Source organism: Leptosomus discolor, chromosome 7 (assembly GCF_034619465.1).
Source record: "Leptosomus discolor isolate bLepDis1 chromosome 7, bLepDis1.hap2, whole genome shotgun sequence".
Lineage (NCBI taxonomy): Eukaryota > Metazoa > Chordata > Aves > Leptosomiformes > Leptosomidae > Leptosomus > Leptosomus discolor.
Genome location: NC_141397.1, coordinates 10906256 through 10924469, shown reverse-complemented (window position 1 = coordinate 10924469; position 18214 = coordinate 10906256). Strand labels below are relative to the sequence as shown.

The following is an 18214-nucleotide window of genomic DNA, read 5'->3' as shown; positions in this document are numbered from 1 at the left end:
CCAAGTATTTTTTAAAATTGCCAGTGTTATAGATTTGCTGCTTGTTTAATTCTGATAAAATAGCTGATAGTTGGCAAGAACCCTAGATGATAAAATTTACCGTGAAGTAAACAGGTTTTTGTTTTTATAAAGAGAATTTTCCAAGCCTTCTGCATTATACAAGAAATCGCTCTCTTTTTTTCTGCTTAACTAATTTATTTTTTCTACTTGAAATGTAAGTGTTTGAACAAGTGAGAGAGTGCAGCTGTCAGAAGATTAACCAGCTGAAAACTATTGTCAGCATTAATTTTGCTCTAATAAATGACTCTCTGAAGCTATTTAGCAGTCTGTAATCTAGATACAAGGCTATTGACCTATGATGGATAGTACTGGATTTTGTTTGTAAGCTTTGACTTAAATTGTCTACTTAATTTGCTGCAGGTCAGATCACAGGATTAGTGGTAAAGGCCATTATGTGGTTTGAATAAAAATAGCTAGAGGAATGGAATGAAAATCATTGTCTTTATTAATGTAACCATCTTTACGGTCACGTACGTAGTAAACTGATAGCCAACAAGATGACAATGACCTGTTTGTGTTAGCTCTAAATCTAGGCTTTGCGCTTAGCCCGGTTCCTGTGAGTTGCCCAGGGAGGAGTTGTTCAAGTGAGATTAAGGATTGGCTGCAAATAGGGTGTTTCTCAACCTGAGCAGGAAGATCTTTACCACTGTAGATATTTCAATACCTCAACAGTGTTGTATATATAGACTGGGTTTTTTTAAAGCTGTGGGTTGGACTGAGTTCTTCTGGATGCTCGAGTTCTGGACTCACCAGTACAAGAAAGATACAGATCTACTGGAGTGAGTCCAGCTGAGGGCCGTGAAGATGACAAAGGGGCTGGAGCATCTTTCATATGAGGAGAGGCTGAGGGAGCTGTGACTGTTTAGCACGAAGAGAAGGCTCAGGGGGATCTTACCAATGTGTATAAAACCCTGCTGGGATAGAAGGAAGAAGAGGGAGCTAGCCTCAGTAGTACCCAGTGACAGTTACACTCTGGAAACTATTTCAGTAGAAACATTTATTAATGTTTATTATGGCTGCTAGTTGGTGACAAAGAGCTGTGAACCATAGCTGGAGAGCAACCTGACTTACTGTAGAAACAAAATGGTTGGCCACATGGAGGAAGAACAAACTGTTTCACTTGGGCATTCTGTTTGTAAGAACATTGTACCTAGTTGAGCACATTTAATTTGAACTTAGTTATCTGCAGGTGTACGTCCTAACAGGCCAAAGTTTGATGCATCGCACAGAAAATTTATAGTGGCTATGCTTCTTGCTGAAGTGAAAAATGTGAGTGAAGAAGCTGATGTGTTCATCAGTTTGGGCCAAATTTCCCTAGCAGTGCTACCCATTAAATGTTGAGGACAAGGAGATTAAGGATATATGAGTAAATCATACTAGAATTAGGCTTCTTTTAAGCAATAGCGTATTTCATGGAGGTGATAAATATCCCATGAAAAATTTGCTGGTTTTGTGCTTAGGAACTGTGTAAAGAACTATGGTGTGTGCTTACTGACCTGTGGTAAAGACAGGACGGGCTTACAGGAATTTTTTACTTTGTTTTTTTACACAGTTCTTCATGTTGTTGTATATGTGTTAAGTTCATGTGTAGGAACCAACTCAAAGTTTCTCAAATTAAGTAGAATTTTGCTTCAGATCAGAAACATCATAAACTGCAGAGATTAAGAAGGCTTGGTTTTATATGCCTTTGTCTTTTAGATGTTCAATGAAAATCAGGAAGCATTGGTAAAAATTAGTCTAGATTTGGAACAGCTGATAAAAGCAGAGTTGACTTTGAGCGGTAATTTGTCAATAGTGGTATGCAAACAGTAGTTTGACAAAACAGAAATTTTATTTAGTAATTCAGATGCAATGAATTTTGTGGGGTACCAAGTTGAAGGAAGGGTTGATTGTTTCTTCATATGAAACTAGAGTGACATTGCCAGTTTTCTGTAAGTCTGGTGAATTGTTTATCTGCCAGTATGCCTGCAAGATAAGGTGGCTTTATCTTCATAAAATGTTTGAGAATTAAGATCTCTGATCCTGTAAGTACTGGGACTGTAGCCTTACTTTTATGAAGACTTTGAGAGGTTCATCACAAGTGAAGTATTAAGGACATAAATTTTACATCATCAGACCATTACTGGTAAGATAGACTACTTAAGGTTGGTTTTTTTAAATAGTGTTATTAAATCCAATGTTGTCTTGATTCAGGTGTTGGAGCTGCTCGAGCTGGAAACCTTACTTTCATGGTTGGTGGAGTGGAACAAGAATTTGATGCTGCCAAAGAGTTGCTGACATGCATGGGTTCTAATGTGGTCTACTGTGGAGAGGTTGGAACCGGACAGGTAATGCTTCCTGAGGGATTACTAGTTATCTCAGTCTTTTATTTTTGTTGCTTTGTTTTTCTTTTATTCCAGAACTAAATGCATAATAAATCTTCATACTTGTTTACTTGTCTTCAATCATGTGTTAAATAAAATAACCTCATGGCATTCTTCTCAACAGCATGTTGTATAATTTAGCACCAAAACATCTAATCTGGTGCTTCTCCACATTGGCTTGTTGAGATTATACTTCTTAGAGGACGCAGCCTTTACATTTGTTTCTTCTAAGTTTGGATTTACTGAACATTCTGAAGGACAGGGAGTCCCTACATGCCACGTAGGGGCTAACTGAGCTACGGCACTAAGGAAAAAAGTATTTCCTAATCGCTGAAGGAACCATAGGGCAGCTTTCATTGACTTTATACTATTGTAGATCTGTGCTTACTGGTGCTACCCTTAGAAAAGAGCTGTCAGAATGTATTTGATCATGCTGTCCTGGACTGAGTTAAAGAGGATTCCTACATGTTAGGTCTATGAAAATGCAGAAACTAATTGGTGGTTTAACTTACTTTCAGGCTGCAAAGATCTGCAACAACATGCTCTTGGCCATCAGTATGATTGGAACTGCTGAGGCTATGAATCTTGGAATCAGGTTTGTTTGATTTTTGTATTGGATTGAAACGTATTTTCTGTGTTAACAGTTTTTGTGGTTTACGATTGACTTTCACTGAGACAGTGATGATTACATGCCTTAGATAAACTTTTGCCAAAAGTTCCCTTAAAAAGCCATTAACATGGTAAAGGGATTATTTACCTAAATCAGGGCTCTTCAGAACAGGAATATTTTCTTGTATTGTCTTTACCGGTTGTTGCATTCTGCATCTAAAGTTAAGAGTTTATTTGTTCTGCTGTAGTGCAATGTAAAAAAAATGTTTGTCTTGCATTGTAAACATGCAGAGGTAATATAGAGGCAACTTTCTATTCTAAGCTAATGTACAGCGTATTCAGAATATTATACTCCCATACGGCTCTTGTTGGCTTTGTTTACTCTGTTAAATTGTTCCAAACTATATTGTGAAGTAAAACTTCTAGTACAGTGTGTATATCAAATTAAGATCAAAGCATAAAAAAGAACATCTACCTTTCTGTTTGACTTTACCACTGCAGTTTGTCCTAATTGCCAAAACTCCTACTTTGTCAAAAAGCCACAGTGTGCTCCACTACACCCTTGTCAATGCTAAGAGTACCATTTCTCTTCTAGCAGGTGATACATCTGACTTGTAAGTGGCAGCATATTTAAACAAAATTATTTTTCCTTTCCGATTATAACCTATTTATTTTGCTGTGATCTTTGAGATTTTACTTTGTTTTCCAACAGAGTGCATGAAAGTACCAGTTCAGTATTACAGTATTTGAACCTTTCATAAATTCTTTTAGCCAGATCTAAATCATTTGCAAATTTATAGACAGGAAAGTCCTATGTTTGAAGAGATTATCTTGCAATCGTGTATCTTTTAAGGGCTCTTCATGAATTATTTATCTGCACAGTTGCATCCTTAAAATTGGCCTGCTAAAAGTACAGATACTGTAGATACTTATCAGCTGGGCTTTAGACCGTGTGTTCATGTGGATTTGATACACTATAAAAACAGCATGAAGGCATCGAATGTTTAAATAAATAAAAAAGAACGCCTACATATGCGCACATACACGAGGCGATGTAATGGATTCACATTTCCTCTTAATTACCATATCAAGATGCAGTTGTTTTATTGAATTGCCCTTGTCTCAGATGTTAGACTATCTTGACCTATTAAGTTGTCATGTTGTAATTGAGATAAAAGAGGAATTTGCTTTGCATCAGTGCTAATTGGTTTATCAATATCCTGTACCATTTACATTTTAAAATTGAGAGTCTGTAAGATACTGAAGCATGTCTGCATCAAGCCATAATAAAAACAGTAGCATCGTTTACAACTATTGTAATCCAGTGTAGTGTAAAGGTTTCATCAGGTTCTGTTTTGAGTCATGGTTCACTTAATAAAGCATATGCAACTGATTTTTCATTTTATTTTTATCTACATTTGTAAAAACAATTAGAGTTAAAATTGAAGATAAAATAAAATGAAGAGGTTTGGAAGAGAGGTCTGGACATGTAAGCCGTGTGCAGAATGAGTTGATGTCTGCAGTCACTGTAGCTTGAAGATAGTTAGAATTTTCATTTTTCATTTTGTCCTTTTCAAGTTTAAATTTTGGCTGAATTTGTATTCAGCATTTGTAAGGAAAAATCCAGTGTGAAGATGGCACTATACAAACCTTCCTACCCTACAGTCACGGTTATCAAGAAAGAACTATACTTATTGTAGGAGAAACCTGCTGATTGTAACCCAAATTATACAAAGAGCAGAATCTCGTTTAGTCCAAAACTGCATGAGGTTTAAGACAGAGGCAGTGATTTAAAGCCTTATGAAGTAATTTAGAACTCTTGCATTGATTTTAATGTGCTGTGATTTAAGTCCTGGAGAAGGAGACTTCTGCTTATAACTGGAATAAGAGCTTTCCTCTTATGGTCTGCACAGATTTCTAATGTACAAGTTAACAGTTGTAATTGTTATTATTAGAAGTTTTTCTATATTAATAAATTTATTAGATTTATTTTTGGCTCTAAAACTCAAAGGATAGTGTGGCTGCATAGTCTGGAGATAATAGGAAGCTGAACTTGATTTATTAAATTGGTGCATATCTAGTGAAGAAAGTCCGACTCTGACCTAGTAAGGACACTGGAAATCTAAAAAATTCATGATAGGAATTGTGGACCTTAGACATGTTCTTAACTTTTAGATAGAATATAAAATATTTTCACATCATGTATTGTATATATCTGCTACATCACTTAAATCTTGAGTTTTAGGGACTTTGGATAATTATTCAAAGTATTGCTGACTGAACTAGATGTAGCTAGAAAGTCGTATTACAGCACCTTCCAGAAACCAATATATACTCTGAGCTTGAGTCTTCAAAATAGTATGATATTAATTCTATTAATAAACCACTTCTTCTCTGATGTTTTCATAAACTATGCAGTCTAAATTTTCATTTTCTGAAGCAGAGTTACTGTTTTATTCATTTTAGATTTTAAAATTATATCTGCTATTGTTTTATGTATTTTGTATTTGAAATTACAGAATTTTTCCAAACTTCAAATAAGTAGCAAATAGAATGTAGTGAGGAGAAAGTAAAACTGCCATTAATGAACAAAAATGCCACAATAAACCCAGAGAAAAATAGGCAATATTTTTATGTAATTTCTGCATTTATGTTCCACTTGCTTTTCTACTTTACTCTAACAGCAGCTTTATTTACTAATCATCTTCATTTACTAATGAAGATGTCCATTTCACTGGAAGTTATTTGGTTTAGATTCCATAACTAATTAAAAAAAAAAATCCTTCCTGAGTTCTGACCACTGAAAGCTTGTTTTGTTATGTTTTGGGTTTTGCTGTAGTTTCGTGATGCTTTATGAATGCTGCTACTAAAAATTAGAAGGTGTGGCAGACATTCTGTAGATGAATTCACATTGTCATTTGTATTTTCTGTTTTTCTAGCATGATAGTGCAACTTGTCAGTAGAAAAACCTTGAGTAGATTTTGCTATACCATTATATGGTTAATGTGCATATTGCAAAATACTGCAGGGACTTACTGTGTCAAACCAACACACGGAGTACACGTAAACTTCACAAATAAGAAGTAAAAACATAAACTGGTACTGTCCACAGCCAGCGACTATTTTTCTTTTTCTTTTTGCTGATCATCTCCATGTCAGTAACTTTCTTTTATTGAGTCCTGACTTCCAGTGAAAAAATGTCTAATATTAGCAAAATAAAGCTCGGAAGTGAAATATTGCTGATACCTGGTTTGCGTTTAGGTCAGATCGAAGTTGCTGCCTGTCAGGCAGTTTGCAGTCCCTTCAACAACTGCCTGCACAGGCTCAGGGAAGGGCTTATGTGGTGACACAAGACAGGGCAAGATTGCTTAATACGGTTGGGATATAAGGGACCAAGAGAGCAATAACGGCTCTATGGAATAACCTCACTGCAAAATCACTTTTGTGCTTCCAACAGCAGAGAAAGCAATCTCCATGAGGAGAGACCCAGATTTATGCCACAAGCTGCAAATACAGCTGTTTCCGAAGCAATTTTACTGTATATGGATTTGTGCCTGCTTGCTTTTTTAGCTACATAAAGTGAAAAGACGGTAAAAGAACTTTGCCCTTTGATGCTAAGTCTAAACCTAGTTTCAGTCTCTAGATCTGGTATCTGTGAGCACCCCTGGGCTGCAGATGGAAGATATGAGCAGAAATTACAGTCAACAGTGTAGAGAGGAGCTTATGCTGCAGGCTGAGGGGTGACTAGCCTTGGGCATTTCCCCACTGCAAATTTTAGAAAGAGTGCCTTGAAAAAGAATTCCTCCAAGAGCGCTGTGGCTCTGCTGTCTGTGGCATGGGGCTGTAGCTAAGTCTTGTGAAGGTTAGTAATGATGCTTGAAAACACTTACCTTGTTTAAAACGCCAACGGCAAACTCATTTTTAGCAGTGGTAGAAGGGTTCTAAGGTCCTGCTTGAGTATTTGCAACTTCATATGGTGTTTGTCTGAAGCACCTTGAGACTGGAAACTCTCAACAGTTCAGCTACTTCAATTGTTACACCTTAAAATGTGACCAGGATGTATCTTTTTTGTGAGATGCCATTTCAATTTTTCTGTCTGTTCCAGACTGAACTTTTGGAGGAGGGTATGAAAATTTCAGTACATGGTTTTATCAAAGCTCAGCAGAACTTGTTTTGAGCAGTGGCTCGAAGGGATCCTAATTTAATCTTTTTTTTTTTTTTTTTTTTTTTGGTACGTGTGTCCATTGCCGACTTTCTGCTGTTCAGTTCATTAGGAATGTTATTTGAAGAAGCATTGATTTGAGGGAAGCAATTGTTTTTTCTCTGTTATAAGTACAGTTAATACATGGGCTTCTTTGCTGCTTATAAGGGAGAAGAACATTTTGGTAATTGTAAATTCACACGCGCATGCACAAGCTCTTGCCACATCCAATGGCAAGTTGTTATGGGGACTGGCAGACTGTCATCATTTTGATAGCTTGAGCAGTATATCTCTTGAACAGCAATGGAGCTCTTATGCAGAGAGTATCATATGTTCCCAGCCAATTTACAGGGAAACAGCAATAACATTTTATCATGGTTGAGAGCCCAGTAGCTGCTTCCTATTAAACTTGCCCTTTCAGATACCTGTCTTGGATTAATTTGTTGATTTCAAATGGAAACTCAGTCTTCTCCACTGAAGCATGACTTTCGAGGATAGACTCTCACTGAATGACAATTACTGTATATTCTGGCTGGTTTCAGACCATTACAAGCTTTGGGCACAGTGGAAGACAGAGGACTTCTTCAGTAACTGATTTTAATATATGTCTAATTTTAACTGTCAGTTATATATGCACCAGTGGATGAATCCTCAGAAAGATGAAATGCAAAGCACTTCTAACTTGCTCTTATTAATGATACACTTGCTGCAAAGAAGAAAAAAAAAATAGGTTCAGGTCTCCTGAAGAGAGTCTGCATGGTGTTTAAGAGCAATGAATTTTGAAGAAGGGAGGGTTTAAACTGACACTATCTTCCTTTTTCTTTTCCTAGAGCAAAAATATGCCAGATCTAGTGCAGACAATATTTTACATATCTGTATAGTACCCATGTATCTTTTAAAATATACTTTCACAGAGAGGTAGTTGTGAGAAGAGCATTCTTTGGGAGGGTTATGCGCATTTTGCAGTATACTTGCAGCTGTAATTACAGGCCTGTGCATGCAGCTAGATATGGCACAAGCAGGCACTACATTGCTAAAAATACTGATCTGGATGTAAAAATGATAAGGAAACAAACAAGCCAAGCGATTCGTTTTGGCCAAAAAAGCAGCCTCTGTATATTTGAAAGCTCAGGTGTTGTCTGCTCCCAGTGCAGGTTTTTTGGATGACAACAATTAAAGCAGATATTCAGAGTGGCTCTTGGTGAAGACTTTGATGCACTATGCAAGATAAAAATATGATTCAAATTGCAAGACAGAAGTACAATTCAAATACTGTGAAAACATATTGGGGCTGGAAAATACATTTTTTAAAAAATAAGTGGCTGTTCAAAGCATTCAGTTGAGTCAGAAGATTGGGAAAAAATGGGGAGGAGAATAAAGCTTGATCCCATTCAGGCCAGCAGGGGATTTCTCATTGAATTCCAGGGGCTGCTGCAGCAATTCATAAATAAGAATGCATAGCAGTAATGCTAAAAAGCTACCTTTGCAGTACAGAAAGTGATCTTGCTTTGCATTAGGAGGGCAGAATTGCAGGAGACGTGCCATTATGGGAACAGGAGCCGTGCTGTAGGGCCCACTGTCTTAAATGTAGTTTTTCAAATCCGAAATGCCTACTGGAATAAATAGACATAAATTTTAGCAACTCTTCCATTGTTAATGAGCTTTTCTCATCTACAAATTAAAACCTTGAGTGCTACAGTGCCTGGAAGCACTGTTAGGATCGCCATAGCCATGGAGATCTGCAAAAAGTCTGTGGTGTAAAAGGTAATGTAAAGAGCGTTGACTTCTATAAAAAACCTTTATAGAAGGTTGTGCTATATCCCTTCTAAAATGTCCTTTTTTCATCTTGGGATTGTTACTGTAGGTAATTCCCTTGTTTTCTTTTTTGTCATGAGCATAATTGAACATTTGTACAGGGCCAGATAAACTGCTGCTGCTTGTCATTGGTATAAATGTAATTGGTATAAAATTAGACTTGCAACTTAATATCAGCATAAATGTGAATTCCTAAGAAGGTTAATTTCCTATAATATTGAAGAACTTTCAGGGTCTATATTGAGCAGCAGTTTATGCTATCAGCTTCATGATAGAACAAATGACGTTTCTACTTGGACAAGCTTTGTTTTATCAGGATCAGTAACCTTATCAACAGTTGACCCAGAACTATAATATATGTTTGCAAATAGGTAACATATGTCACAGTGAGAGGCAGACTTGCCTCATAAGCAGGAGTATACACTGAAGATTTAGGAACAGCAAAGCAAAGAATGTAAAGGGGTATGCAATAGTAATATTTTTGAGAAGTGTATCATTTTTGTTCGCATTATTAGAGCAGGATTATTTGCATTATCTTGCTTACATCAGAAATGCACTAGTGATCATATATAAACATGTCGCACAAGTACTTTCACAATGTCACACTTGCTTGTAGTTTTTTTGCTTTGTTCAGCTTCAGACAATATAATTTTGATACGAAGAACAAATACGTGATCTAGTAGGTAGCAGATCAGAGAATGCCTTTTAGTCATTGAAATACAAGGGAACTATAGTTCTCAGAGGCCCTTTATTTTGCTTGTGCTTTCAAAATTGCTAGGTGAAGGGGATTTGCTTAGTGCAAAAGGAAAAAACTCTGAAAACCTACTGCTTAAATGGTGGATTGATGCTCTTTAATTTAAGATACAGCATCCCTACCCCCAATATCAATACTCTGTCATTTTTCATGACTTATAATAAAGGGAGAGGAATGATGGTAGGGTCCTAAGAAATAAAACGAGTCACCCATGTCTTGTGCATTTTGACATTAACACTTCTCTTCCTTGACCTTTGACAGATTAGGCCTTGACCCAAAGCTGCTGGCCAAAATCCTAAATATGAGCTCAGGTCGCTGTTGGTCAAGCGACACGTACAACCCTGTTCCTGGAGTGATGGAAGGAGTACCGTCTGCTAATAATTATCAAGGTGGCTTTGGAACAACACTCATGGCTAAGGTACGTGACACTTGCATGTAAAGTATGTACAGTTGCTTCTCTCTGGCCGTCTAGCAAACATTCTTCTCAGTGAAAATTTGTGATTACAGGGAAATAGGTGTGCATGAACAGAGAGGAAACCAGCCTTTTACAGAGCTCTGAATTAATTTTGTGTAGGGGGCTTTTCTTTAGCCTCAGTCCTCTTTCTAGCCACTGTTACTGCTGAGCCACTCAGTGAGATTACATGCATTGTCTTTTTGAGTTCTGCCTTAATCCAGGAGTCCTGATGGACTTGTGTGTGTGGCAAGCCTTCAGCAAGCCATTTAGGTGCCTCTTGCATGCCTGCTCTAGAATTTAGGAGCCTAATCTCAAGAAAGCATTTTAGGGAAATCCAGGTGACCTAATTAGGTGTGAATACTGGCATAAGCATCTAAAATTTTGGGCCAAATCTATTCCACGTGCCTTAAACTGTGCTACTGGACATGCCCTCTAGCATCCCCTTCCTTGCTAAGGCAACTGTGTATGTGCTCGTCTTTCTGCCTAAGGCCATTTGGAATGCAGAAGGCAGATAGGTTTCAACCCACACCCCTGCAGACTGATTTTTCTGCAGGTATCTGCACCATGCTGTAAGCTCTCCTGAATTGTCTTTGTTGGTGGCAGAAGTATTGCTTCTTATGAGTAATAACCTAGTAATCTAAATTACTTGTCCACAAAGTGGAAGATCTGGGTTTTAGGTCATTCTCAGCATGAGCAAGTTGTAACCTGCAGTTACCCCGTCCCAGGAGAGTGCACCTACTGCTGTGCTCTTGGCTGTTCTAGGAAAATCATTGTCCTGAGTCACTCTGTGGTCAGGAAAGCAAAGCTTTTAGAGGCCAGAGGAAAGTAGGCGAGGAGGTCAGGGCTTTGCATCCAACCGATGAGCACGGTCAGTTGGAGGAAGGAGCTATAGAACTCTGACTCTTGAGCTACTTCTGCATTTAGCACAATGATTGCCTAAGGTAAATTGTAAAACCATCCATGGAAGAGATCTCTCATCTAAGCATGTAAGTGCAGGAAATAATTTCACACTGAATATTAGTTTCATGGGGATACTGTCCTGAGGGAGACATTTGAGGTCATACAGGACAGGTCTTAAGCATACCAGTTTATGAGTACTCCCAACTGGGTAGGCATTCTGGCCATTTTCAGCTCTTCCATGTACAGTGGAAATTAAGCACTTAAAACTAAAACATTCTCAGAGCTGGTGATCAAACTCAGATATTGCCATGCAAATCTCCATAGTACTGGAGTTCCTGTATGTAATACCTGCCTACTGATACTGTTCCTGTCATTTTGCAGTTGATTTATGTCAATTGTTCTGTTTGCCCATTCAGTGGAATTGTCCAAATTCTGTCCAGAGTGGATCCAGAGTGTTTTGCACGTGGTAGCACCAGAAAATTTTGCTAATGCTGCATGGCTCAAAACCTCTCAATGGTTGGCCCACTACATTTTACATTTATGGGTAACAACCAGGAGCTTTTATTTCTTTGAGGGATGTGTTAAAATATTGGAAAGCAGCATTTTTTATGTCATGTTCACATCATTGAACATAGGGGACAATAAAGTGTTATTTAAATTACTGATTTATAAAATGTGTTAGGTTATTGTTTGGAGTTTGCCAGGGCTGTTGATTAGAGATAAGCAACCTGATCTTGGCCCTTCCTCATAGCTGTTGTTTCCATCTTGTGTGCTATTTTCAGAATCTGTTCTGCCTCTTGTGCCCTGTTTCACATGGCAGTCTCTGTTGTCATGATTCATAACTCTTACTCTTGTCCAAAATAACCTCATAGTATAAATGTGATGGGGGCACATATTTCCTTCCCTCACTTTTAAATTTCTTTGTAAAGGGTTTTTTCCTTTTGGTCTCCTTTTAAGAGGGACCTTCTCCTCTGGAAGCTGCCTTGAAAGATCTTCCTTTCATTGGAGGAATAGCAGCCTGGCTTGTGCCTGTTGAAACTGCCAGCTTTTGGTTGTAAAGCATCGGTGATAACTAAGAGGAGAGTCCCTCAGAGAGGTTTGTAATTGCTGTTCACCTCTTCTGACTGTGGCTCTCCTGCCAGTCCTGAAGAGTGCCTTCTTTAGGCTGGAGTCCTCAGTAAGAAGGGGAGACACTAAATTTCTCTCATGCCTCTTGAACAATGCTGTGTTATTCTATATAGGTGGAAGGTTACTTGAATCGGTAAGTAGCCAAGGCAGCTAATCATGCTCCAGGTATTATTTGGTGCAGTGGTGACCTCTTTTAAGGCAGTGCTCCTTAGTTTGTGGAAATTTTTGCTACTATCCATTTCGTCTTGGTATGTAACGTATCATGGAATTTGTCAATTGTTTTGAGTTGGGGACTTTTTTTCTGGGAAATGCAGAGCATGCTTTTGCTGCTTAAGAAAAAAGAAATGCTGTATTCAAAGGAGAAAGAGGTAGGTACAACCCTGAGGTTTTCACAATGAAAATACCTAAGAATGTCTCAGTAACACAGTCACTAAACACCATTACTAAACTTCAAGTTACTGCTCTCATATCAGGTATGGTAGAAGTCAAAGGCTTTCTTAAAAACATTTTGTCAGCAGTGGGTCTCTGGAACAAAGCTAGAGGATCCTTATTTTAAGTGTTTGGGACAGAAAAGTTTGTCAGACACCTCTGAAAAGCTCCTCAGTCTTGCAATTGGAACATAGAATTTAGTCAACCTAATGTGAAACCTGCTCTAAAGATTTTGCGTTTTAAAAATCTAGTTACTTCCCCTCGCCATCTTTGTGTCCTAGGCATTGCATGCTGGAAGTTCTGTCTTTCATTCACAGCACAGTTGCTAATTAGATGTCTTCTTTGAATCCTGGGAAGAGCTAGATTTGTATCATACTGTTCCTGACTCATGTCAAGACAGCCTTTGAGCTTTATTCTGAATGGCAATTTCATTTATGTCAACTGCAAAATGCATGTAAGGAAACAGGTATTTCTGGAGTGAGCATTGGAAGCATATTCTGAAAGGGAATCTGTTTCCTTCTTCCAAGCTGAGAAAAAGTGGTTAGAATAGTGAGACATCTGGAAGATGTTGTCAGTTCCAAAGATTATGAGAGGAACCATAAACTATGCTCTGATTTTCACTTTTCCAAGAAGGTCAGCAAAGGGCAAATTTCTTTCAGAGCTGTTTTGTACTATTTCACTCAAGGAATCTCCAGCCTCAAGAGAAAAGGTGCAAAAGGTTTCACAACCTGAAGCTAAAGATAAGCTTTACTTACATTTTATATATTTTTTTTTTCCTTCAAAGCTCTAATTTATAGAATGGAATTTTAAAAGCCAAAACAACCTTCCTGCACTTTGGAGTCAGGAGTACTTGTGCATTTACTTATTGAGATGTTGTCTGATGTTTCAACCATGTTGGAGCCAGAGTTTCATTATTGAAGTGAACAGACCTGCTTTATGAAATTGTATTTGTGCTAGCAGTCTCTTCAGAATTTTCAGGGATTGCTTCTGTGAATGCCCCTTCAGAGAGAAATAGATCACAATCAGCACCTTCAAAACCAAGCACCTTCACTGGTTTTGAGTTAGATGATTTTTGCCATTCTACTATTCCATGACATGATTTAAGCTTTGTTGAATAAAATGGATAATATTGCAACAGGTTTCACAAAGAGGGTTTAGAAGAGGCTAGGAATATGTCCTGGAATATCTTATTGTAAGTGAGGCTAAAGTAACTGTTCCTAGATTTGTCAGGTCATCAGTCTTTCAACAGAATTGTTAGACAAGAAGGAATGGTCTGCCCTGATGCAGATGAATATTTTGGATCCTGTGACATCTGATACGTCTGTTTTTCCCATTTTCCTAGATCTTGAAGTCATTTGAGGGTAATAGGAAGAGTAACTATAATTCTGATTTGTATCAGAATGACCTTTATAGAGCCGATTTACAGATCAAAGTGACATTTAGAGAGTAGAGTAAGATCTTGAATTTCCTTGTGCTAATTCAAATCCAGACACACAGAAAGTAAAGACCTGTCTTGTAAGTCATCCCTGAGAAGCCAAAGGTGCTCTTAGCACTACTACAGTCTCTCAGTTCTGTATCAAAGATTTGTAATTTAAAAAAAAAAACCCCACAGCGACTTCTGTAAATGACCATAGTCCTGGATGGACAGAAAATCCAGGCACTTCCTAGTAACTTTGCAACTTCCTTGAAATGTGGACCACAAAATAGATTTCATTAGCAAGACCTTATAAAGGCAACCTTGAGTGCAGGCATTACTTTCGTACTTAGACAAGAGATCTGTTTATATATTCAGGCCCTTGGTAACTTTTCCTTCTTTGGTTGGTTCCATGTCTGATTCAGCTTAGAATTCAAGACATCCTCCAGCCTAGCTTGTCATTTCTGTCCAGCATGCGTGCAGCTGACTATTTCTAGCTAAGTATGGTTAGTCATAGTACCTGGTACTTGCCTTTGAGTTCTGTCCTATTTATTTCAGATTATACCTGTAGTTGACCAAGGGCTCTTGGAGGACAGGTTTCAAATTCATTGTCTGCAATCGTCCCTCCTTTTTTTGTGCCAAATATAGTGTTTAAAAATGCAGTAGAATTACTCTCTGTGTCCCTTTATCTTCAGTCATTAAAGAAAACTTTGAGTTGTAGCAGATCCAGGACAGTCCCCGAAGGAATTCTTTAATATATTCTTCCAGTTAGGCTGCAAACCATTCACATTCACAAAGTGGCCTGTGCCTCTCATTCTGCTATTAACTGGTCATATTACAGTAAATTTACGTGTACTAAGTGGCTTCAATTTTCTTGTTATTCAAGTCCCTCCTGCTTGATTTTTAACCTGTTTTTAGAAAGAAAGACGTCCTCTTGCCTAAACAAGAAAATGATGCCATTAGAACCTATGTGAAATGCTTGAGCGAATAGTCAGGGAAATTGTAGTTTTTTGGAGATGACATAACAAAGTGGGGAAAAGAGCCTGAGTCTTGCTCTCAGGTTATATAGCGATCTAGATAGACTCTTACAATTCCTCCTGCCTGAAGGAGGTTGCCTGCCTTGCAAAGTTTAGGGTTTTTCTGTTGAGTAACATTGAGTTACTGTTTTAAAAATTAAAAACTAAACAAGACTCCCTTCTTCCAGGACTGAAATTTTAAGGCTGGATATTGTATTTGTTAGCAGTAGAGTTCTCTTCCCAGTGGAAGCCAAATAACCTATAGTATGTACACGGCTATTTATATCCATGTTGTTTCTCCCCTAACTTTTTTCTTTCCTTCTGTTCTTCCTCTCTGCCGTCTTCCTCCCTCTTCTCCCTCCCAACAGGATCTTGGCTTGGCCCAGATTTCTGCCACCAACACAAAGACACCAGTTCCTTTGGGATCCCAGGCACATCAGATCTACAGGATGATGTGTGCGAAAGGCTATGCCCTGAAAGACTTCTCGGCTGTGTTCCAGTTTTTACGTGAGGAGGAAGCCTTGTGAGCTGTCCTTTGGAAATGGACACAATAACAAACCACATTTTTTTAACCTTATAGCTCGTGTGAGAAGTATGTGGGCTTAATCAAATACTGTGCATCCTGATCCCATACAGACTAATCATCTTGTCTAGATCACAACGAACTCCAAGGTTTTTTTCATAGTTCTTGAAAAAGCAAGCCAGAGGAGGGGATTGTTTGGCAATTAGCCAGACAGTGATTTCTTTTTTTTTTTAAGAATCATCAAAGTTGGTTTTTTCACTAGATGCAATAAATAAATATTTTTTTTATTAAACACTTAACTGTTTGCATATAAAATAACTTACATTATGGCTACGAACTTAGGTGAATCTTGAGTAGTAAGAGAATGTTATATAATGATTTTATGATATATAGTGATCTTAAAAATAAAAATTAATACTTTATGGAAAAAGGGAAGATTTTTTTCAATATCAAAACACAGCTTGAGGTGGATTTTTTTTTCCTTGGACCTGCTAGACTTGTGTTTATCAGTAGTGAATTTTTCCTGGGATTCAGGTTGCAGATTGAGTTTATAGGCACGTGTTTCTAAGTGGAGAGCTGTTACAGCATGTTTACCTGATAGGCTTAGTTAAAATAACATAGAATGTGTGTCCCTCTTGTAAAGCTCCGTTATTGTATTTTGCTAACCCAGTTTTATATTTTCTTGTATTCTATCACACATTTTCAGAACTCAAGAACAGCACTTACCAGAAGTTCTAAAAAAGTGGACATTTGTTTTAGGCAATTACTGAAGTATTTTAAATCTAAACAAATGCCATTATTTTGAAAAGAAATAAAAATCTATACTGGTAAATACTTGCTGTATGATTATTTGCTTTTTGTTTTGATGTATGCACACAATTAACCAAAAACTTGTACTAAGTGGTCTTATTTTTTAATTTGCTTGGTTTTCTGCAGATTATCTTGCAAAACCAAGCTCCTCAAGAGCTCTTATTGTGAAATGCAGATAGTAGTATGTTTGCATATGTATTACCTTAACCATTCACCATCTCCTTGTTCTTGCGAAAGTATAGATACGCACTTGGCTTTATGTATATAAATACTCATGTTGATTTTGCTAGAACTACTCACCTTCAGACTTACTTGCAGACTCTAGGCTTAATGGTCAATTATGCATTTACATTCCTATTTTGGTTGTCAGATCCTTTTATATATGCACATTTGGGTATATATGCACATTTGGGTAACAAAATTGTGTGCTTGAATTAGCTCAAGGCTGCAAATGCTCTTCTGAGAACTTGGACAATATATTTTAATGCATTAGTAACATCATACAAAGGTCATTAAACAGTACCTGTTGATCTGCTCCCCTTTCAGTTTTCTTTGAAAACTGACATTCTAGGTTATTCGGGGATTTGGAGCTCATTAATGTTATTTATGAGTGTAGGACTACTGGGAGCAATCTTACTTTTAAAAAATCTTTTGTCTCTCTTTTGATAAATCCACTGTTTCTACAAGATCGCATTCATTCAGAAATTAGACACAAAACTATCTGCAGTAAAAACTATTGAAATTGCCAAGTCAGCCACTCAAATGCTGGAAAATGCAGAAATGTGGAACCATAGTTGCAGATGCGTGGTTACCTTTGGTAACAAGATCACATACTATAACATTTTTTCCTATGGGACTCCTGCCTCGCATAATACAAAGGATGGATCTAGTCTCATGATGAATTTGGGGTCAAGTAGTGAAGGATGTTTTTGCCACTAGAATCCTTGTTCATTTGCAAGTTTTATAATGGTTGGGGTAAGGAATTGTAGGAGAGTCCTGATTAAGTTTGTCTCCTCCATGTTTGACTTGAAGATCTGGCTAGCATCAGCAGGACTGCTGAGAGATGCTTCCTTCTACCATCCACCTCAGCCTGTAGCAGCGTTTGCTGTCTATGTTTTTGCTGGTAACCCTGAGCTTGCAGGAAGCATAATAATTTGTTTTCTGAAGACATTATATGCACACATAAATGTTGGAAGCCATGAGGGAAGAGAATATGCTCAGTGAGGCACGTTCTTTGAAGCTTTTAGCTTCTGAAATCATAAAGTCTCTGTTAAGCACGTGGAAACTTTGTTGTTATTTTTATGTTTCTCCAAAAAGCTTGTAGCTTAGGCTTCCTGGGGTTCATTCTCCTCCTCTGCAACCTCTGATCAAATTTTAAATTCCTACTCCAAAGCATAGGGTGCTCAAGTTGGAGGAAAGGCTACCAGAATGCTGTTTTGGCAAACCAGCTAAATGTTCTGTGGTCGCCTTCTTGGAGGAGGGTTTTGGCTGAAAAATGAAAAAAAAAAAACAAAACAAAACCAAACCAACCAAACAAACAAAAAAAAACAAAACCAAAAAAACACAAGCCCCAGCTTCAGGGCAGACAGCCAGCACGTAAAGTTTTAGAACAAGCAGTTAGTTTGGCAAAGTTAGGAACAACTTTTTAAATAAGTCTTATGGTGGAAAGTGCCCGGAAACCTTTAATGATGTCCAATACCTGAAGCCAGTAATACAATATATATTAGAATACACAATT

At 37.7% G+C, this 18214-nt stretch overlaps 1 protein-coding gene across 1 annotated transcript in view; it reads left to right on the top strand.

The window, feature by feature from the left end:
* The window catches only part of HIBADH (3-hydroxyisobutyrate dehydrogenase), an 82586-nt gene extending 66173 nt beyond the window's left edge, over positions 1 to 16413 (top strand). The window contains exons 5-8 of the mRNA XM_086468092.1: positions 2254 to 2387; positions 2942 to 3018; positions 10064 to 10220; positions 15512 to 16413. Coding sequence (XP_086324218.1) covers positions 2254 to 2387; positions 2942 to 3018; positions 10064 to 10220; positions 15512 to 15670 — 527 coding nt within the window. The 3' untranslated portion in view covers positions 15671 to 16413. The remainder of the gene's footprint in view (positions 1 to 2253; positions 2388 to 2941; positions 3019 to 10063; positions 10221 to 15511) is intronic.
* The last annotated feature ends 1801 nt before the right edge of the window (positions 16414 to 18214 follow it).